General features: G+C 37.1%; 1 protein-coding gene across 2 annotated transcripts; it reads left to right on the forward strand.

Annotated features, from left to right (window-relative positions):
* The first annotated feature begins 1,612 nt into the window (after nucleotides 1-1,612).
* On the forward strand, nucleotides 1,613-24,359 carry LOC135101368 (uncharacterized). Of its 2 annotated transcripts, XR_010269239.1 has the most exons (10): nucleotides 1,613-1,769; nucleotides 2,486-3,898; nucleotides 4,831-4,997; nucleotides 10,782-10,952; nucleotides 14,189-14,327; nucleotides 14,919-15,057; nucleotides 18,114-18,244; nucleotides 21,076-21,195; nucleotides 21,592-21,721; nucleotides 21,851-24,359. XR_010269239.1 is itself a non-coding variant. In XM_064005262.1 (9 exons), exons 1-9 carry the CDS (start codon nucleotides 1,736-1,738, stop codon nucleotides 22,079-22,081), a joined length of 2,544 nt encoding a protein of 847 aa, XP_063861332.1. In that variant the 5' UTR covers nucleotides 1,613-1,735; the 3' UTR covers nucleotides 22,082-24,359. The 2 variants fall into 2 exon arrangements, 1 of the variants encoding a protein (XP_063861332.1); XM_064005262.1 differs by lacking the exon at nucleotides 18,114-18,244.
* The last annotated feature ends 196 nt before the right edge of the window (nucleotides 24,360-24,555 follow it).

The raw sequence follows: 24,555 nt of genomic DNA on the forward strand, positions 1-24,555 counted from the left end.
GAATGCCCGACCCGAGAGGTGTCGTCCGGTTGGCCAGCAGCCCTCGTTTAGCGCCTCGCGCCTCACATCACAACTACCCACAATAACCCAACAGTAGTTCACTTCCCAAACAACACCACCGTGATTTCATTCCAATTACCACTCGTAGTCGTGCAACCATGCTGAAGGACGCCGACTGCAGACTGGCCGGACAGGCCTCTCCATCAGATTCCTTTTAATTGCTGTCATTAGACACATCGCTGGTCTTATCAGTATCTTCGCCCTCATCTTCATCAATGCTGCTATCAAATAAGTGACGAATATCCAACACATGCCCTGGAACACCATCAACATTTGTTGACGTTATACCCGTCACTCTTCTAGGGGTCCATCTACGTGCAACCAGAATCCAAAGAAAGATATATATCTTTCTCTGGATAAACTCTGTGTGATGGACTGGTAGTGACTGGTGGGTGTAGGACGATTTGGCCACGGATGATTTGCCCACGGACAATTTGGCCACGGGATGTCACCGTAGGACGTTTTGGCCACGGGAACTTCCCAAGGTGGACGTTTTGGCCATGAAACATATTTACTGTAATATATATTATATTTTGTATTATTTACATATTTTCACAATTATTATTAATATTCGTATTTATTACCTAACCTAACCTAACCTAACCTAACCTAACCTAACAGATTAGAGAACTTTTTTGGATAATAAAACAGACTAAAGATTTTTTCCTTTACTTAATAAGCAAGCTACTAAGTGCAATAGATTCCTAGTATTTTCTCCCGTGGCCAAAATGTCCTACCCACCGTGGCCAAAACGTCCTAGGGTGACATCCCGTGGCCAAATCGTCCGTGGCCAAATCGTCCGTGGCCAAATTGTCCGGATTCCGTGACGGGTACCCTCACAGTTTTTTTTTTTTTTTTCTCTCTCTCTCTCTGTCACTTTAGCGTGGGTATTATTAGGCTTGTTTAGCCCTTCTTATAGGTCTGGTCAAAGACTATATAAGGTTTGGCTAGCTGGGTCGGCGCATGTACATAAACCAAAGAGGTTTATGCCTCCATAGCATAAACTTATGTTGCATCTGATTCCAGTTAAATACATATTAACGTTTATAAAATTTTGCCCCATATATTACTGTCAGGATCTAAAACATGAATACTCCTGATAATTTTTAATCAGCCTGTCTACTGATTTATGACATTTATGGATTGGGTTGCTTTAAAATTACGTCAATCTGTTTAATGTATAGCTAAAAACTATAACAAAAATGTCAGTTAAGAGAGCTATAAAAATATCTATTCAAATGTTTATTGTGTTAATATATTTTTTTCTTTGACCCAGCAGTAATTTTGTAGCTTACTTTTTAAAATGCCTCACCAAAATAACTACACATATTGACTATAAATCACCTGAAATATCCTTTTTTTACACCCTACCAGTTATTGTATTCCTTCCTTCCAAAAATACAGCAAAAACACACAATGAAGAAGACAAAAATAGTGAAATACACAGCAGAAGCACCGAAACAAGTCTAATCAAACTCCACCCACGCTTTACCCATGCATTTCCTGGGAGACATATTGATGTATCCTGGCAATATGTGACTTGGTTAATCTTTTCAGAGGCATAACACGAGTATATGACGTATAAAATAGAAGCAAAGGTGGGCCGAGATGGAGGACCTGCCGGCGTGACCCTCGGGTGACTTGCACGAGGACACAAGAAGAAGAAGCAAATATCATGACGCCCCGCAGGAAGAACAAGAATACATCCAGTAAGTACACCTTTTATCCCACCCATTTGTATCTGGCGACGTCAATGACACAACCGGGCGTTGGTGAGTGTGGGTACAAGTGATTTAGGTAATTGAGGGGAAGGTCTATGGGTCATAATCATCTGTACAGTCCAGGTGGGCATGAGAGCGGCGGCTGTTTGTGATTATTCTCTTAGTTTGGATCTAGTACTGCATTAGTGAGCATTCCAGTAGGTGGGTGTTAGTTGCAGAGTAACTAGTTTTTTTTTTTTTTTCCTAGTACTCCTAGATGGGATATGTGAATAGTTGGCAGTACTTAGGTCTGTTTTTGGACCGGCCTCGCTCAGCTCACGTTTTATCAACATTTCTGTTAGCCGCATCCCGCTCATCTCACGCCTGAATGATTTCTATTCCAGATATATCTCAGCGTGCTTTTAATTTATATGATAATAACACAGGATTTTCGGATATTTTTAGATAAGTTTTATTTATTTAGTTATTATTATTTTTTCCATGAAGGGTAGAAGGATCTTCCTTTTACAGCTTTCCAAACTAGCACACAAGTTCTCCAAACTGGCATGTGTTGTCATCAAAATTGCCTCATGATAATATCATAATGGCCCCACAAGTCTCTTATTGATAAACAGTGAAGTTTTTTTTTTTTTTTTTCCATATTTCATTTAGTGTCTCCCATAACCCTCCCTTCCTCCATATCTGTTTTGTTATTCGTCTTCCAGCTGATGGGGAAGACAGTGCAAATCTCACCAAGAAAAGAGGGAGAAATAAGGACAACTCCAGCCCACCTGCTGCATCCCCACCAACTGTTCGTCGCTCCCAGAGGAGGACCTTGGCACAGGCCAGCCCATCTCAGGATGAATGTGAAGCAACTCCTAAAAAGTCTCGTCAGGCAGGTCCCAGTCCAGAAACTCCTTCCAGAGTCAGTCCTCGAGGGAAGAAGGAAAACAGCTCTCCCATTCCTTCCAGAACATCCCCCAGGGGTGACCGGAGAAGTCTCAGGGGCAGCAGCACTGACTCTGGTGCTAGCAATGTGAGCAATGCTGCCATCAACTGTGCTTCAGCAGACCGTGGTGCCTCTTCACCAGCCCGCAGGCGAACTCGTAGAGAAAGCAACAGTTCATCTATTAGTGCAACTTCAGACACCTCATCAATCACACCCACAACTCCTCGAAGGGGCCGGGGAAGTAAAAGGAAGGTGTCAGATAAGTCAGATAAAGGGGAGGTGGAGTCTTCCAAGGAGGCCAATGGACCATCCCCTCAGTACTCCCCCAACACCAAGAGGAGGAGAGGGAGATCCCAGGCTGAAATTTCACCATTAACCACCAATGGCAAAAGTGAAGAACATGTGAGACCAAAAAGAAGGATATGCAAGACATTCTCACCACAAAAAGTTCTGGATGAAGGTGTGGATGAAACAATAAAATGTCTGGCAGGTAGGGAGGAGGAGGATGTCAAGAACAGTGTAGACAGTGCAAAGAAGTTGGAAAATTTCAAGATTGAGAATGGAAATGATGCCAGCGCAGAAACAGATGATGGTGCACATGTATTGACGTCAGCTAGTGCTACCTGTGATGGAGAAGACCTGAGTGCAGAGGTGAACTCCAAAGACCGTAACAAATTGCTGGAGAGGGAGACTTGTAAAGATAGCAAGGATACACTTGATGTAACCAGCCAAGGTGAGAGTCAGAACTTACCATCCTGTGATACTGATCCAAGGACAGGCAGTTCAAGCCCACTACTGGAGAAGCATCGTTCGCCTGCACACACTTGCAAAACTATCATTAGTTCTAGTCATGTTAACAGTGCAAAGAGAACACGTAGTATTAGTGATTCATCAAACCACGAGATTGCAGAGCAGACACTCACTTCCAAAAAAACAAAACTGTGTGCAAGTGTACCTGATGATAGCAGTGATAGAGTGAAGTGTGAAAATGGCAGTGTGAAGTTGGAGGAAAAAAAACAAGAGGCAGAAGAAAAATGGAAGAGCTCAGATCCCTTGCCTGTTACTGACATGGAAGCTGAAGTGAGCATTGATCATGTGGATAGTGTGGCCAAGGGACATCTGGAAATCTATAGTCTGACAGATGAACAAATTCTGGAAATCTTTTCATCACTTACAACCAAGGGATCAAGTAAGGCTCAGGTGTTGTTGATTTCATTCCCTTCTTTACACTAGGTAAATGTTCCTTTTTATTTCCTCCTGCTTTATTCACTTATACTCACCAGTGATTTCTTGTCATTACTGTATTTCACTGGGAAATCGTCAAAGAGCACCAGTATACTTAATTAACCTTCCAGTTATACTTTTGTCAGTGAATTTCATCAAACTGTGTCTTAACATGCTTGTCAGGTCAGTATTCACAATTATTCAGTTGTACTAACTTAAAAGATACTTGCAATTCCATTTTACAGGATGAAATATAAATTTGCCTGAATATAAATAATGCCTGTAAGTTTGATAAGAACTTGAATTTAATTGTAGGTATGTACTCATCTGGAGAAAAATGTAAATTTGAGTGTGTATGTACAGTCCCTGAAAGTAGAAAGTACAGTAAAATCCCTCATCCGGCATCAATGGGACCGCCAACATGCCGGATACTTGAATAGAAGTGAAATTATGTCCACACTCACCACCCTACACTCACGCATCTTACCATAACAAAGATCAGCTGATCTGATCAGCTGCTTAAGTGTAAGCACAACACGCTTCCTCTTTTCTACAACTTTAGGCATGATGAAGGCATCAGGTGATAAACAGTGCACACGCGGGACTGAGTCACTGAGTAAACACAGTGCAGTGGGCCACGGGTGGCGCAAAGCAGTGCGCTCTGGTGGAGAGGGGACAAAGTATGCCTCGCGCAGGAATTTTAATCGATTTTATGAGTACACATTGATTTTTAATTGATTTTAAGGCTCAGGGAAAAATGTGCCGGATACTTGAAGCTGCCGGATACTTGAATGCCGGATGAGAGGGATTTTACTGTACCATATTTAGAATACTACATTAGCAATTGTCTAATATTGAATAATCTCTCCATAACTGATGTGGCTGCTGTTATTACAGAATTGTCAGAGAGCACAATGATTGAAGAGCTGGTGGAGAAACTTTTAAATAGGTCAACTTCAGTTCGAAGTATGAATGCCCCTCGCTTCAACAAGTTCCTAAGACAGTTGCTGAACCGTTACTGCTGCCTTGATACCTCTAAGGAAAGCAAACACAGTCTGTGTGAGGTATGAAATTGCTTCTACAGTAATTGATAAGGCATATAATGTTTTTATCAGGGATGGAGTGTGTACAGGGACTCCACATACACAGAAACTTATACAGTAACCCTACAGTTTGGTATCATCAAGATTCATCAGACTTGGTGAAATTGATATTAAAGAGTATATTTAGTTGAAAATCTAACCTTATTAGTTGGATATTGGATGCTTTGTTTTACTTTGAGACTGTCTTACTTTTGACAGGGGGAAGGACGATGATTATGAATTTAATCATAGCACCTTTTATCACTGCTCAAATATCTCTAACAGCATTTATCATTTTATACTTGGATAGAAAGTAGAGTCCTCTTTGATCACACGACTCAAAATAAGAAAAAAATAATGGAGCTCGTCTTTCCTTTATAGCATAATTTTCCATTATCTTTGAACAGGTCACTGTTCATGTATCATGGCTAATGAAAGTATTTTCTCTATTGGCCTGTGTAGCTGAAGTGTTTTCTTCACAGGGGATCAAGCATTTACACGTAGTTCATGTGGCCACTGCATTTCCTCAGCCTATTTTGGTTGAGAATTTGATTGTGCCTGCTTATGCTTTTCTGTTTCAGAGTTATCATTATTTTGAAGCACTATGTCCTATTAGCCAGAGATCTCTGTCAGTAGATCAATAAGTCACACTTGTCTCATTGTAGGAATGAAAAATACTGAATAAGAGGTCTTGGCTCTTGAGTCATATAAAGGAAATGTTGTTGCACTGTACACTGGCTGTAATCATTCCCTCTTATTTCTTGATAGTTTACAATAATGCATGGATAGAATGAGTAATGAGGAAAAGTGCAGAGAACTGGCATTGAAACCGAGTTGGCTGATCTAACTGAGCTGAGCATGTTAGAACAGCACATGCATTTACAGTAGAGATAAATGAAAACAGAATCAGATGTGAATGATGTACAGTTAAGGGGAAGACCATGGATAGGATGACTGGACTGTATGAAAAGTGTGATACATGCATGCTAGAGGGAGGTACATAGAGCAAGGGAGAGTGGTTGCACATAATGGGGATGAACGCATTAATGTTAATGTTTAAATGTGACACTGTTTAGAGATTCACTCTTAAGAGTATTGCCCACATCTAATCATTTCAATTTAGTGAAAGGGGATTAGTCTTTTTATGATGCCAAAAGGTCAAGTCACTTATGCTGTTGGATCCTTATGTGAAGAAACTAGGTGGACTATGGATGTGATCCTCATGCTGTGTGGTTGATTAGGATTAGAACTTTTCCTCCCAATCCTCTTCAAGATCCAGGAATTGAGATGGACATGTATTTAATCTCAAGAAATATTTGTTTGTGTGTGTGTGTGTGTGTGTGTGTGTGTGTGTGTGTGTGTGTGTGTGTGTGTGTGTGGATGCCTTTGTCTTTGCTACCCACTTCATAGCAGTATATAGATATACAGGTAGATAGATTTCTTGCTGGTAAACATAGTTGTTGGATTTTTAAGATTTAATATTAAATATGAATTCTCCAGAACAAAGTAACTTTATTTGTAACTAAAAAAATTGTTGATTTAAGCTTTTGTAAGTCAGGGTTATCCTATACCCATGCATTGGTCTTGGTAACTGTGCATGTTCTCTCAGGATCTATCTTGGTGTAGCACTTGAGCTTGTGTTAGAACTATTTTCAGAGGCCATACAAATGACTAGTTGGTTCCCATGGATGTTTTTCCCACTAATGATACAGAATTCTTGCTAATCTCTTACTATTATCATGAAAATGCTCTTGACATCCTCCAATAACTTAACTTGTAAAAGATTATTAAGAAAAGATGACAAAATATTTGAGAATTAAGTCCTTGATTCCATCATCTTTTCTCATTTATATCTTTGGTTTTAACACTTCACCATCAACATGTCTTTTTCATCATTAGTGGTCTTTTAGTCTGCAGGAAACATCACAGTATTTCTTGTTCTATGAAAAGATTTTAGTCTTGTTTATTATCTTGCATATATTTTTCTTTCTCATTTATTCCTTTTTCATCACAGTATGCTATCTTTTACATCCAATTTCGTTATTGATGAATTTTTGTAAGTGTTTGAGTCTTAGATTATATTTTTGTAGTATTTTTATAGATTTCTATATCTTTATGTAATTATTTCTTGTCTTTTGTAATCTTCCCAAGCTTCTTTACTATATTTCTTTCAGTCTTTCATTCCTACTTTTCTTCTTACATGTGCTCTTTCACACATACTATTAAACCATTCCTTTTCTTTTTCCAATCTCTCCGAGAAGTTTGGTACGTATTTGCCAGTACTTTCCCTGTTTGCCTTCCTTATGATTTTCGGTGCACATATTTTGCGTCCTTGTTATACTCAGGCATTTTTAAAAGTGCTTCTATAAGAATGACAACATTTGCACTTTTGGTATTTTATCTGTCTGATTTGCTTTATCATTTTCTCTTTCACATAGTGCTTGTATCTACTTTATGGCCACTCTGTTCTCTTTGGACATTCATATCTTCCTTCTTGTACAACTTTTGGCTGTTGTGAAAATCAGATCCAATTTTGTATTGACTATAATCCATAGACCCATCATGCTTTCCTCTGCAAAATCTATCAGCTTATTGCACCATGATTCTTTGCTTCCTTCTACTCCAGGTCTTTCCTGCTGAACTGTTTACAATCTCTATTTGTATCAGAATATCAGTCCTTCAGAGTTGTCTCTCAAACATTTGTATTGTCTCCCCCATTTGTTGTTCATAGCCATGTATACTTCAGTGAAGGGAAATGCACACATAGCATCCAAATGGCATCAGTTGGTCAGTCTGTCACTCTGGCATTAATAACCATTTGTTTGTTTAAATTTTTTTTCTCTCTCTCTCTCTCTCTCTCTCTCTCTCTCTCTCTCTCTCTCTCTCTCTCTCTCTCTCTCTCTCTCTCTCTCTCTCTCTCTCTCTCAAGCATGACTTGCCGATCAACATTTTATAAAATGCTGTATATTATATATATTGATGTGAAAAAAAATATTGATACAAAATATAAGATGCGGTTTTGCTGTCTGTGTGTGAGTTCATAGTGACAGGTGAGAGCCTTGAGAGTTTGCTTGGCCCTGTCCTGGTTCAGGTCTGGTAGCAAATTCTGTAAGATTTGTGGTTTAGGGCATTAAGGGACAAGTGATATAGTTGTGTAACCTAAAGCAGTCTGCCTCTTTACTTGTATACAGAAGCACAGTGTCAGTCTTTGCAATTGTGATGCAGGATGTTTAGTATCCCAGAAGACCCAAGCTAATTTTGAGGACATGTTTCAAAAGGAAATGTATTACACAATGTTAACATTTCTCCCCAAAAGAAAGATATGGTGACTTGCGAAATTTGTATTAATATTGACAGAGTTTTGTGTTGAATTATTTTTCTACATTTTTCTTGTTGCATTGGATTAATCCCTTCATCTCAGATTGTAAGTTTGAGTATATTTTCATCACTAATCACCAAACTAGAGGGTATACTGTATTTGAGTATGATTATAATACAAATCCTGTACTGAAATGCTTAACAGTACAGTTGTGAAATGTACCTACTCCAGCCCAGGTACTATACACCACCAACTTGAGAAAGAGAGAGATTGACAGTGGTAGTTTCATATATATATATATATATATATATATATATATATATATATATATATATATATATATATATATATATATATATATATATATATATATATATATATATATATATATATATATATATATATATATATATATATACACACACACACACACACACACACACACACACACACACACACACACAGTGAACCTCCAGTTCATCATGGGGTTATGTTCCAAAGACATCCGTGAAGTACTAAAATCTGCGATATATTGACTGTAGTTTAGAAAGAAGGAAAAAGAAAAAAAAACAAGGCCGCTAATTAAACCTCTCACCTCCTTGTGGCTGTATTGGTGATTAATCACCAACTCAGTGAATTAGGAACAAGTACTGTGTGCATAATACACCGACTACCACCACTGACCCAACGATAACCAGAATGTTTGTACATAACACACTTACATAACACACCAAATCACCACCACAAGGATAACAACCCATACATGTCGACTGGTAACAAAAACCTACTTCTGCATGATCATCCAACCCAACCACCACTCAACAGTAACAGCAATGTACAGCACACACAAATGTGCCAAACCCCAACCAACCCAAGTACACCAACCCACAAACAATATGAGAATGGCAACGAAATTACTGCTTGCACAGCCGACCAACCTGCATCAGCTGGTGCCCACTCTGCCTGCCAACAGCTGACTGTTGATGGTGATGGGCTGGTGTGAACTGCACTGTTGCCTCTGCCAGGCTATCACCTTAGAAGGCACTGTTGCCAAATATACAAGTGCACCTAAACCCTTATCTAGGTATTTCCTTAACTCATGCCACAATTTAGCGTGTATTTTATCAAATATAATAACCAATTTTCTTGTGATAAAGTGGGATTTCCCACATTGTAAAAATAATTAGGTTCCAGTGAAAAAAACACATGAAAAAGTAAACCGGTGATAACTGATTCACGATTAACTGGGGGGTTCACTGTATGGTATATATATATATATATATATATTATATATATATATATATTTTGTATGTGTGTATCCCAGGATATGTACAGGGAGGTCCCATTATACAAGCGTCTGTTATATGAGAAACTGATGATATGAGATGTGTAAATTAGGGGCTATTTTCTTTTATGAGCACAAAAATTTGATGATATGAGCTTCAGTTTGAGGTGAGTAAAATTATAAAGTTTAAAATGCACACCTTCCTGCATCTTTCCACTAACACATCTGGGCTTTACAGTGATGGACGAGGATTTATATGTACAAGGATGAGTTTGTGAATGCTGGAAGACAACCGTGCACCCCTCCCTTGAACCCTACCTACCATTCAGTGTCTCTCAGACTCATACCTTGCAACATTATCATTCGTTATTATACTCATACTCTGTCATCATTTTACTTGCAAATACATTTGACATTACAGTAAAAGTACAGTGTGCAGTGCTTCAAGTGACTGATCAGTGCTTGGGTGCATTACAGTGTTATTGTTGGTGTGTTCTTTCATTCAATCTCTTTGGTGTGGTGGTGTGTGTGTGTGACTGACCATGTGGTGTATAGATTGTGCTCTCATTTTGCCTCTCCTAGCAGTAAGGCAAAATGAGCTAGAGTACCAAAAAAACTTGCAAAGAAGGTAAAAATTGTTAAGAGGCACACGAGAGGTGAGCAAGTTACCCTTCCTGACACATTAGCTATGCACTGGTGAGTGTTATGCACGCCTTATATATTTAATTAATATGAAATAATGTTCTTTGTATGCTGCTTTCTTTTTGAGGTTGCTTTATCAACATTTCTGTAATAAAGACTCATTTGTTGTGTTTGGTGTCATATGTTTTAGCTCGAAAACTTAGCTTTGACAAGGGTCACAGAATCTACCCCCACACTTTTATATATATATATATATATATATATATATATATATATATATATATATATATATATATATATATATATATATATATATATATATACATTAGTTATGTATTTTGTTATGCGAGCAATTCAGTTGGAACCTAACTGCTCATATCATCTGGACCTTCCTGTACATATGCACATACATAGTAGATGTTACAAATGTTTGCATAAAAGTCCTAAGTTTTTCAAGGGATCTCTTCATGTACTTATTAGAGTATTTGCATCTGTAATGAGTAATCTTTCACTCCCTCAGAAAGCTGTGCAGTGGGCACGAGACCGGAAAAGTGTGAATCTACGGCATGAGTTGGAATTAACCCTTATGTCTCTGTATTACAATACATGTCACTATAAGAAGGCAGAGGGAATAGCAGATGCCCTCTACAATGAAACAAAGAAACTCCAGGACAAGGAAAAAACAGTGAAGGTAAAGTAAATTCTTTTCTTGTTTAGATTCTCCTTATTTTTTTTATATTAATAATTTCATACTGTGATTGCTCATTTGCCACTAAAATGATGAAAAGAGAGGGGAGGAGAGAAAGAGAGAGGGTTAATGAATTTGTCAGTCCCTGAAGTGGACTATGGGATGTCAACATTAAATGATGTGAGATTTTAAATTTATCACTTTGTTAAAGTTGTTAGAGTAGAATAAAACTTAAGAATTGAGAAATTAAATTAAATGAGGTATCCCGCATTAGAAGGGCCACTCGTACCAAAATAAAGAAGTGAGAAAAATGTGCTCAAAGTTTGGCGAACTTCCAACAACCATAACTTTCTTATTATATATGCTTTTACAATGAACTTAGCCTCAAAATGACTGGTAGACAATCAAAATCATGATGGCCTCAAAAAATGTTTGAGATCATGATATGCATTATCAAATTTTTGCTTATCTTTTGCAAATTGTGTTATGGTTTCAGAAGTTCACCAAAGTTTGTGTGCATTTTTCTCTGAATATTGCACACAATAATGATAAAACTTGCCAACACAATCTTTCTGGCACAAGGTTCTTAAGTGGATTTTAGCTTCTATTTGGGGTGCAGAATCTGAAATTGACTTCGGTTTTTGTCTATCACATCAGGCTTTTGAGATATACCATATGACACTTTTACAAGAAACCAACAACTGTTAATACAAGGTTGGGAAAGTTAGTGCACATGTAATAATTAAATTTAACATTGAAATGTGAAGAAAACAAATTTAATGCATGGTACAAATAGTACATGTATTGAGGTAAAGTTACAGTTATATAAACATCCTCTTTTTAGCTGATCTCTTATGTACAGCTTCTGGAATGTCTCTCATCATGTCTGCCATCATGTTTGAGTCCCATTGGCCTTGGTAACATTTTTCCATTACTTTCATGTCTTGATGAAAGCACTCCCTTTGCTCCTCGCTCATTTCTCCCAGGTTTTCTGGAAACTTGTCCAAGTGACTGTGTAAATAGTGAACCTTGATACTCATTGTGCATCCAAATGCTGGTAAACTCAAGAGCAGCTTTTCCACAATCTCTTTATAGTTCTTTGCTTTCTCATTTCCTAAGAAGTTCCACACCACATTAAAGACAGCTTTCCAAGCTCTTGCTTGTGCCTCAGTCATTGTTGCAAGGAAGTGTGGATCTCTGAGTAGTGTTCTTATTTGAGGCCCATAAAAAATTCCTGCCTTTTCTTCTCATTGCTAAGGCTTGGAAAGGTTGAGCATATATATCTGAAACACTCTCCACTATACTTAAGAGCCTTGATGATTTGCTTCATAACACTAAATTATGGAGGGGAGGAAGGACATTGTTTTTCCTATCAACCAGAGGATCATTAATGGTATTTTTGTCACCAGACATCAAACTATATCTTGGTGGCCAATTCTTTTTCACCCAATGATGTGTTGTAGCCCTGCTGCCCCAGAAGCACAAAAAACACAGATATTTTTATGTACCCTCCTTGCTGGCCCAATAGAAAGTTTACCATTTTTAACTCCACACAAATTAACCATTCATGACCGTGGTATTGTAACCTCTCCAGATCTGTTTTAATGTTGTCATATTTTCTTCAGTTTTGTACAGAATATCCGATTGGCATTGAACTATACTTGTTTCCATTATGAAGAAGAATGCATTTCAAGCTCCTTTTAGAACTGTCAATAAAAAGTCTCCTTAGAATCCTTAGAATCATATGCTGGTAGTCCCATGGAGAGAAGAAGTCCTTTTATATTATTACAATAAACAAGTTGGCCATCTGACTGAAAGTACTTCTGCAGTTACTCTTCTCTGTTGCGATAAAAGGAGACACTCATGCCATGTTTTAGCAGTTGTTTCTCTTGAAGCCTGGAAGCCAACAATTGAACAGACTGTTTTGGCAAATTTAGATCTCTGACCAGATCATTCAGTTCAGACTAAGTAAATAAAGACAGTTTTTCACAATCTTCACCCGATGACTTGAAAAGGGCCATCTCTTCATCTTCACCAGTAGAAGCAGGTGAACTGAGGTCTGTATCATGAATTTCTGGAAGGTCAGTAAATACAGGCACAATTCTTTACTCGATGTGTGCAAATGGTCGAATGGCTGATGGGATATTTGGGTATTGAAGGTATTGTTTGTTTTCTTATTGAAACCTTTAACATTGATGAGGCAGAAGTAGCAGTTATCCAAATCATTCATTGGTTCTCTCCAAACCATAGCACACCAAACTTGAATCTAGCATTTCTTCCTTGAGACCAGGATTGCAAAGTTTCCAGGCAGGTTTTGCACACTTTGTAAGGAGTCCAACCTTTGTCCTGGTCTCCAAGTGGTACTAAGTAGGCAAGGAACACTCTCTTCATGAAATTGGTAACATTACACCTTTGACCTTTCAAAGTAAAGCTTCCATAGGTGTAGCAGAATATCTGGGTCATTGTATTGCTTCCATCTCTGAGATGTTGAAGCCATTGCTAGATCATCAGTTTACACCAGAAAAAAGATAAAAAAGAGTAGTTAGATTTATTACTAGTTAAAAAAAATAACCATGTTATTTAAATTAAGCACAGATCTGCAAAAAGCTGTGAAAAGGGAATTTTTGGTGAAATCATGAAAATAAGGAATACCAATAGTGCAAAAACTCTGATGGAGCAAATCTGAGATTAGATTTGGATTCAGCACCTCAAAATTAGTGTAAAGGTCTTTAAAGGTCCCATGCCAGAAGGGAAGAAAAAAAAAATGTAGGCCAGCGGTTCGTAAATATTGGAACATAAAAACAAAATAACAATATTAACAAAGGCATAAAGTGAAAAATAGGGAAGAAACTGGGCAATGGCTTAAGTTATTGATATACAGACAGAAAGGATGCTCAACAAAGACACCAAAACATAGGGAACTAATTCTGAATTTTCTGAATTATAATGGCAGCTCAACTTGGATGGGCAGCACCTCTAACACAGAATATTGCTCAGCAGCGTGGTGTGCCTGCATTGATGGTCGACTAGATATGAAAATTATTCTTTCCTTGTATAGATTTTTTTTACCTTACTGACAGGATTCTCATCCACTCCCAGGCGAAAGAAGACCTGCTATACACAGTTATCTTTGTTTTTGGCCTGTGTGGCGTGAGTGGCCCTTCTAATGCGGAACACTTCAAATTCAGTATTTAACTCGTGATTGATTTCTAATTCTAATTCTAATTCTGACTTTTCAGGCATGCTTATGTCTTAGTCAGGTGTACCATGCAATGGGTAATATTTCAAAAGCTCGAGCCAACATCACTACTGCCAAGACTGAAGCTCTCAAGATATACACTCCACCTGACATGCAAGGAGAACTTGACTTACAGTCAGGTAGAATAAGTTTCTGCTCTTATCCAACATACTATATTAGAATTTCAGAATAATACAAGTACCAAGTGCAGTACAGTAAGTCATTTGACATTTTTCCAGTTCTGAGACATCAGTTTTGATAATATGCAGTGTCAGAATGCAATCATGTCTCAATAAGGCCACTACAGAAAAAAGAGACTTCCCCAAAACCTCCACTCTTGTCTGTTGGTTGTCTGTCTACTGAAGGCCACCTCAACAAAACTTCTATTTAGTTGCTATTTCCCTTACCTAATTCTCTATTGATTTGGCACATAATGTGTTCAGTCCATCTCTGCTTTTTCTTTTAATTAGAATGAATATAACTAATGTAAAGTCATATAAATCAATATCATATAAATCTATATAATTTAGTCATCTGTTTACTATATATCAGACTGGCAATCCCACATTGGGTGGCCCTGGCAAAGCACCACACACTCATACACACATCATTCACACTCCTAGTCCTGTTGGCCTCTGATGGAAAGGGCTACTTTTGTGGACCACTGTACTACATCCCAAGAGCTTAGATAATTTCATATAATTTCAATAAAACATTTATGTTTTTTCCAGGAATAATGCAAGTTGCAGAAGGCAAGGACATGGAAACCGCTTTCTCCTATTTCAAGGAGGCAGCAACTGGCTTTGTTTCTCACAAGCAGAGAGCAAGGGCTCTTAAGTACATGCTTCTGTCAAAGATTATGATGAATAGGTGAGTGGATGATTTTGTGTTGTGTTCAATATTTTTGTTTTAAAGTATCTTGTCCTTCCTAGAATCACTGTTTGGTCTGGATCTGAATCTGTCTCAGTTTGTCTTTTCTTCATTCAACATTGCCTTTTATATTGTGAGTTGAAGTGGAGCCATTTAGTTTAGTTCTGGCATCAGGCATGCTGGTGAGAATAATTTTCTCAGGGTGGGGAGTTTAAAGAAATTGCATTTCATGGTCATGTTTCCTTTAATATTTATCTTAGAGTTATGAAACAAAAACCAAAAGAAATGTTTGTCTTTTTATTTCATGGAGGATACATTGCTAGAATCACAGGTGCTATAGCTGAGCTATGTCTTAACCTCTAACCGGTGGGTGATATACCAGTGTGTGGCTTACGGAAAAGGCGGTTGACATATGTGAATGAGGATGTTTTCCCAACTTCACTTAAATACAGGAGGGTGATAATTGTTTTGAGCATAAACTGGCATTACTTACAAACTTGTTGGCTTGCACCAGCCTAGTTTCAGTGCACCTAAAACCTCCATAATGGATGGAACTTTGTTAAACTTGTTCTGATGCATGAAGGGAAGGAAGCCACTTGTGTCCACTTGCTTCACTGACTTTCACTTTAAGGATGTATACTAATGAATAGTGATGAGTAATGCACCATAGTAAATGAGTATTGTACTATAGTAATAGACATTACTACACTAGTGTACAATAAGTGATGTATTTATTGTATTTATATGACAGTTGTAACAAGATATAATGTTATGAAGCAAATTGTTTTTTTTTATTTTTTATTTATTTATTTTTTATTTTATTTATTTTTTTTTTTATTATCCATCCAAAATGTAAGGAAAGTAATTGGATCACCATTAGTATGTAGTGAAAAGGACCTACTGTTGTTTTCTTCTGTTCTTCATTTCCCCCAAAAAACATGTAAGGAAAGTTACATTACAGTATAATGTAAAGAGTAAGTGTTGATTTTTTTTTTTTTTTTTTTTTTTTACTGTACTTCTCATTTCAACCCCAAAAAAGCAAGAAAATATGTTATAACAACATAAGAATGTATTGGGAAGAGGATGGGGCAATACCAGTGAACAGTAAGGAGGACAAAGCTGCATGAGTGTCAGCTGTAGCCACAGCCACAACCAATCAAACGAACACACATCTGGTCATCTCGGGAGATGAGATATTGTTGTTCAACCTCTGCTCGTGGCTAAATTACAACACCTGGAATTCTGGCAATAATGCTGCTGTAAAGAAGGGTTGGCACTTCTTTTTTGTTTTGGCTCTACATTAAGTATATGCAAAAATATGATAGTGGGAAAGTCAACCACTTTCTTCGTAAAAAAAAAAAAAAACACCCTGAGACAGTGACTCATGCCAGCTTGCCTGCCCTTTAAGAGTTAACTCCATAACTCTAAAGGTACATCAGTATGTATCTTATACTGGTTATTCCTATGGCTATACCTGATACATGCACAGGTCCATTTCCTTCCCTTCCCACACACAATTAAAGGGTGACCCATGCTAGTATCAGTGTAATTTTTTATCCTGTACTCTTTCTATAGTATTTGTAGTTATCCTTTTTGTAACCACATCTGTAACACTTACAGGGGATAGATAGCATGGGTTTACTCAGTTGTCACAATGAATTGGAATATTATCCATGTTACTGGCTGTGTGTGTGTTATGGGGAGGGGGGGAATACTAGTAGTGAATGGGCTTACTCGACCATGCAGAAAGTAATTCCCAGGGTGCTTGTATTTAACTAAAGACAAAAATATTTTTTGCCATGTGCATTATTCTCTTGTTTTATTGATGTGCACTGCTTCATCACATTTCACTTTGTGGTTAATTGGCAAAGTTGGTATGCTGAGGCAAGAATTTAAGGAGCTCTGTTACTTGGTGAACAACGTTTGGTAGCTTCATTCTAGTATAAAGAGCAATGGGCCTCAAGTACATGTTCAGTGTCATTTTCAATGGCTTCATCAATGCTTGCATATGTCTGTCTTATGCACCTAATGGTGGCTTGCCAAGCTGAATATCTCTTGAAGCCTTCCAATATACACCTAGATCTTTAAGATTCCTCTGGACCTTTTTATTTTAACTAGCCTTTTGTCTTTCTCTGGATATTATCAACTAGATTCCAGTCTCTTGGACTATTTTCATTTAATCACTCTCTGCCTTGGCCAAACCATCGCAGTCTTTTTAATTTCTTTATCATACAAATCCTCTCAGTTTGCCACTTCTGATTTTCCTTCTCTTATATCTGTTCCTCTGTGATATGCTATGCATGCATGTAATCATCATCTCTATCATCTTTGTCTTGTGAACAGACCTCTTTCACTCTTTCATTTTCACCAGCATACTCTTCATTATACTCTTCATACATACTACATACAGAGACCCCTGTAGGCACTTGTAGACATGAAAATATGTTTTAGTCCAAATGTAGGAAAGCAGGAGGATCCTGCTAACCCTGCTTTTACCACTTGGAGATAAATGTTCAGGTGTTACAGGTGTAAACCAATTGTAAATGGCAGTGGTTTGCAGTACTGTATTTTTACATGAAACCCTTATCTTTTATATAATACAGTATTTATGATGATGTGGCTTGAGAATCAAGTAACTAGAAAGTTTTTTTTTTTTTTTCATGGAAACAAAATCATATGGGACCAACCTTATTTGTTCTTGCTTGACATTCAAAATGCATCTAAACTGTCAGCAGTGACACATGCTTCATCTGTTATACACCTAAGTAAAGCAACAATGACTCATACCTAATGACAAAGCAGTAACAGATTTTACAATATAGTTTTATTTTTGAATTATTAATGAGCTGATCATTCATTCATAATGAGAAGGGTGTAAAATTATTGTCTCCACTGGTTGTGTTCTTACTGTTTACACAGCATCAGGTGCCTATAACACTGAAGTACACACCAATGCCAAGTTGTTTTGTCCTGGTCCCATATTCTCTAATGTCCAAAGGCTCCTAACATAGGTTGGCTTGCATAAGCCATGCCAACATCTTCATCTCCTCCCACAGGACCACTGGTGTCCTCCAATGTGTTTGTGGTCACCTGCTCCGCGAACAAGCTGGGCCCTGGCTGAAGGCAGCTTTCCACGTCTCACCTCTGCTTCATTGATGGAGCCACTCACTGCTTCAGCTGAGGATGGGTCGGTTATTGAGGGCCTGCTTCATTTGCCAAAAGCATACAAATATGACCAACTAAATCTTGTCTCATAGTGAGCTGATCATTGATTGCTATTGGTTATTGAAAGCCTGCTTCACTCAGTGAAGACACTAGATGGCCATTGAGGTGTTTTGTATAATTCCATGATTATTGAAGATCATGTTATCTGCATGAAATAATGCTTCCACATTATGACTCATTGACTGAACTGAATGTGACATCAGATCACTCTGATGAATGTCAGTCATCACTTGAACATGGATGAGGGAAACTTAACATTGAACATATTACTGAGTTGATTGGTTTCTGTCACTTATTATAAGTGATATAAGTGATTGCAATAATTTTTACATGACACTCAGAATTCAAACATATATTACAGAGGGTGACTTATCAAGGCACAGCATATTGTGTCCAAGTTCACCTCCAATATAATCTAAAGTTATAGGAAAGGAGTATGTGGCCATAACTTACCTTTAGCCATTATATTACACATATCATATGTGTAAGGGTTAAAGGTTGTATCTAAGATACTGAAGCTGGATGTGCATTGGTGATATCATAATTCATGAGTTTCATCTGAGATGCAAGGTTCTAAGGTTGCCTAAGCAGAGCAATCTAGTAGGTATTGAGGAAAGAGGCTAACAGCTAGAGGCACCATTCCCAGAGGAAGTATCTCAGCTGAGTCTCCACATGGTTCCTACTGTTTGTACAGTGGTTCTTTACAAGATATGGTTAATGTGGGAGGTCCATGTACTGTGGAAAAAATAAATAAATGAAAAAATGAAATAAAACATAATACTGAAAATAAGTGCTCATGTGGTAGCCTCAAGCCAGGATTAGGTCAATCCACACCTATTTATGTGGCATAAACCTAACTTAGCAAGGCAATCTCTGGCAAATGCATGAAATGCTTTTTCTTATCTCTGATAATCTCAAGGATTTTGAAGGTTTAAAGTGACTGACTATCAGTAAATGTAGGTAAAGACAGAAGAAACATTTGTGGACAACTCTCATGAACCTTGGCTCCCAGCTGTTTCCAGCGTGTCTGCTATTTCACAGCTAGTCCCAGAACAATGATGATGATGACAACAAAAACATCACTCCCCTTCGACTTCACACCACATTTTAAAGTTGATTAGCTTCTTCAGAGGACTGACAAATGTGGAGAACAGTGTGAATAATGTTCTGAACACATTCAGAAATTTGGCAAGAGTACCCATTTGCAAATAATTGGCAATTGATTAATTCTTTAGTTCCAAGACCTGTGTAATTTCTAGTTTTTTTATGAATTTTCTTGTTCACACTAGAAAAATGTACTCTTCCAACATGCACCTGCATAGTCCAGATGTCAACTCTGACAAACAGATGTTATATTCTTTGCACACTACTAATAATCTTGTCATTGCCTTTCTTAGTTTTGAGGTGGCCAACTATTAGAAAAAATTATGGAAAACCATATCAAGAACTGGTTGGTTTGGCCCCTAGCTACCAGCTGCTTTTGGAAGGGAAAATTGTGTTAGTTGTTCCACAGCTTTTCCCTTAATGCTGATGATGATGATGACAATGAAGAAATCCAATTTCCTCAGTTCTCCAGTTTCATTATAAATGTAAGGAGCACTGTGAGCCATTCCACAAATACCTGAGTGAAATCTCTCATGATTATCCATTCACAACCAGTGAATAAACAGATGAAAATTGATTAATTCTTCAGTCCTAAAACTATGAACTATATGATTTTAATAACTGGTTTATTGTTCTACACTCATACAGCTGGTTAATTGTTCTGTACTCATGCAGCTGTGTATAACTAAGTACTCTTTACAAATTGTATTTCTGGACATACAAAAGAAGACGGCATTGTGTGGATGCACTAATTTTGAGGAGTTGAAGATGTGGACAGAGCCATGTATATCACATGGTGATGGCAGTTCATGTTGCTGCTGCTTTAAAAAAAAAACTGCCCTGCAAGTCTGTGTCTTGTATATCTTGCAAAGTGGAACTGACATTACAGCCTGCTCGAAGGGTGACTGCACTGGATTAGCCACCCATCTGTGGCCTCTTGATTTTAAAGAATGCAGTGGAAGTATGCTTTTGAGGTAGCGTCATTTCTAGCAGATCAGTGGGAACTTCAAGTGTTCCTGCCTTATTACCTGATGGGAGAACCCTAATGAATGGCACCCATGACAGGAGGGAAGCTATGATGATGGGGAACCCGCAAAGGATGGGAACCACTGACAGGGTTTCAAATTTTCTCTTTTGCCATTCCAGGTGAAAATTCTGATCCACACAACTCTTTATCATTTATAAATCCCTCGTTCACCAATGTTCTGACCTCTTTTGATTGCCTTTTTAAAATATTCAGTCCATCATCCCTTCAGAGCCTTTCTCTTATCAACCTCTCATCTATATCTTTCATCAGTTTCCTTTTTGCTCGCATTTATTTCTCTTTCTTTCTCAACCTAAACTATCTTCTAATATAAATTTTATCCTTTTGTTCTTTAAATTCTTCTAATATAAAACTTATTCATTTTGCTCTTTGAATTTTTCTAATATAGATTTTATCCTTTTTATTTTTTAAATTGAGACAGCATATATGTAAAGTCTTCATCTGCTCTTCCTGTTTTATTATTTGTAAATATGTTCTTTTTGAACATGTATAGCATGTCACCTTCAAGTATCCATTGTGCTGTATTCCTTGCTTATATTTCTATATCTTAAAAGAACAAACTTAAGTGGATAAGAATGTAACCTCTTTATCTGTTGTTCATTTTATTGTTATAAATGTTCTGATGTGCATTACAAATGTCTCAGATCTGAGGAGGGAGAAAAGGCTGTGCGCAGTCAGAGTCACATCCAGGACATAGATGAGGGAGTGGAGGCTATGCTTGCCATTGCTGGTGCTGCCCACAGATCCTCACTGATGGAATTCAGGTAGGAATAAATCTGTCCATTGCCTTCAGAAATTATCATAAATAAAGAAGATGAAGAAGCCAAAAAGAAACAAACTTAACCCAACCTCACCTTTCATATTATTTAATTTGTGTGTATCTTACTTTATCCACATTCATCATAAAAATAACTTAAAGTGGCCTCTGTTTAATATTTTCTTTACATTACATTGTTGTGTACACATGGTGTTTGCCAATGAACATTGTTATTGTTATTGTGTTTTTTTTTTTTTTTTTTTTTTTTTCCAGTCTAGTCTAGAGTGTTTGTAAGTTCATGTTGTTTTTTACTTTATAGCTATTTATATTTTTTTGCTCTTTGTTATGTATTCCTTCATTTGTGAGTAAAAATTAACATGGATATTCTTTTCTCTGCCACCAGGAAGCTTCGTGAAGTTCATAAGGAGCACCTGGCTGGAGATTTAGTGGTGGCTGGGATCCTGGATGACCTCTACACCACAATGATGGAGAAAAACCTGCTCAATATAGTTCTTCCTTATGAGTGTATACAGGTAGTTTAGTCTCATTTTAGTTAAGTAATTAAGCAATCTAAAGCCAAACTGTGATATGCAAGACCATGATGAAAAAGAGACACATGAACACACACACACACACTTATATTGTAAATTTTTTTTTTCTAGATTGGGTATGTAGCAGAAAAAATTGGTCTGCCTCGAGAAGAAGTGGAGAGGAGAGTTTCCCAGATGATCCTTGATAAACGCATCAATGCCCAACTGGACCACCGTGATGACTGCCTGTATGTCTATGCTTCCGTTGATTCAGATGTTGTTTACCAAACAGGCCTCAAAACCTTAACTCAGCTGGACAAGACCATATCTCATCTGAACCGTAAGGTGAAGAAACTATTGTAATGAATGTTGCTTATAGGACAAAGTTTATAGGAGTTCCTTGACTTGTTGAGGACATCTTGTTGGATAACACCACACATTTATTGTTCAATAGTTAAGGTATTTTGAAAATTATATCTATCTCAAAGTGTCTTATATACTGAGGTGTGAAGTTGTATGTTTAATGGTATATAGTGATGGGATTTCTCTCTGTCTCTCTCTCCTGCTAAATGCATTTAGCTGTGGATTGGATTTATATATTTCTGTTATTTTTTAGTTGGAGATGAGAATGATAATTTGTTTTATTGGTGGCATAAAATGTGAAGCAAAAAGGCCTTTGTTTTGGATGCCATAAAACTTAGGTGTATTATATTCATTTCAAATATTTTCTTGCATCCTGTTATGTTGAATACAGACAGATTTCTCTTTAACTTCATTTCAACCACATTCATAGTATTTAAGCTTGAATTGGTTTCCTTTCTGAGTAATGTATATTCCAGGAACTTCATGTATAACTGCTTATTCATTTGATCATATTCCTTTATTATTATTATTATTATTATTATTATTATTATTATTATTGATCATCATCATCATTGTCATAAGATTTTTTCCATGTGTGTGTGTGTGTGTGTGCGCACTTGCACAGGTGTGTGTGTGTGTGTGTGTGTGTGTGTGTGTGCGAGCGTGCGTGCGTGCGTGCGTGCTCGCCAATACTTATGCTTATGGGATGTGTGTTTTAACAACTGAGTTAAAATTCATGCATTTAGTCATAATTGTGCCATTTATCACTTCACCTCTCCCATGTCCCTATAAGGACAACTGCATGTACATATTTATAATGCTTACATCCTTATTAGAACAATATCACACATATAACCTGTGAGGATAATGGTACTGGTCCATTTATTTTGAAGCCCTGTGAACACCTGGTGTATTTGGACAGTGATGAGTGCTGGTCTTCCTTTCTCAAATGCTAGACCACCATTTCACCTGAAGCTCATGCCTGGTCAATGTATCTCCTTATTTTGTCTCCACATGTCTGTGGGAATTTTCACCACAGAACTAGACATTTACAGGATAAGGTTAAATAACTCAGGTTCATTTCTATATCCATATTTACCTCATATGCATTGTTGCAAGATGGTTTTCATAGTGATAGTAAGTAATGTTGATCCTGCAATACTAAGGATATTTAAAAGCAGCCCAGATGGCTCTTTTGTGAAATACAGTAAGACCCATTTTATCAGGAAGGGCAATATGGATCAAGTGATTTTCTGAATAAAAAGATGTCAGGTGATCTATAACAGAATATCCTTTATATAGATTGAATTGACGAGAAAGAAAAAACTGGAGCATCCATGTTCAGCACTATTACATTCCTGCCAAAGTTGTTAATGTATTTGCAGCATAAACTTATTAATGGTGGCCTTATTTCTTTTTTTGTTTATTTATTCATTTATTTATTTTTTTTTTTATTGATTTTTTTGCAGGGTAACCACAGAGACTTACCAAATACTTATAATTATGTTTCAAAAGCCATTTAATCACTTGTGTTTGTAGACATACCTCCAGGTGATGTCACCTCTGCAATGAAGGAGAATGCCTTCAACTCAGATCACAAAATTATGTCCTTGCCTAAAGTATTGTGTTCTTTGCCTTTTTTTTTTTTTTTATAATGTTATTATAATTGTTCTGCTAAGAGTTTAATTATAGGGGGATGAAAATGTAGGTTATTTCTAACAGGAACAATTAACATTAGCCATCAGATTCTAACCTAGAAATGAAACAAGTATAAACAAATTTATTACAAACTTTCTTATGTTATTCTTTGATCCTCTTGGCCTCACCAGCAGCAGCTGAAGAGAATGAGGAGTTCATGTATTAGTAAATTTGTCAGGTCACTATAGTCTGTTGACATCCAAGACTGAGTGGAGGTTAAAGAGTTAGCTGATCTTTAGAAGTAAGCATTAGGTAAACTTTAGAAGCAAGCATAAGGCAAACTCCTCCACAAACCTACTGTGAGCTAACCTCTCTATGCCACATGTTTAAGCTTGTATATTTCTCATTATTTTGTTTGCTTTTGATACATAATATATTGTTCATATATTTTTATCTATCTATACACCAGGCTGATATCTCTCTCAAAGTGGAATAGGTGAGACAAGTGAAATTAAAATTATGATGCATTAGAACTTTGTTGAGTAGATTTCAATTTGATTAAGATTAAAGTATGAATAAAAAAGGGTTGAATAAAACTGTTTGTATGAATAAAAAAGGGTTGAATAAAACTGTTTGGACACTTTTTTATGTGATCATCATGCCAGTGTAAAAATAAATTATGGAGTCTAACAGCAAGCTTCTTTGAACATGAAAAGGATGTTCCATTCCTACACCATCTGTGTTTCTGTATTTTTATGTATGTGCTGGTTCAGCAGGTTACATTCATATGCATGATGTTAAAAAAATAAAATAAAAAAATAAATAAAATATGCACA

This window comes from Scylla paramamosain, chromosome 6, assembly GCF_035594125.1.
Source record: "Scylla paramamosain isolate STU-SP2022 chromosome 6, ASM3559412v1, whole genome shotgun sequence".
Classification (NCBI taxonomy): domain Eukaryota; kingdom Metazoa; phylum Arthropoda; class Malacostraca; order Decapoda; family Portunidae; genus Scylla; species Scylla paramamosain.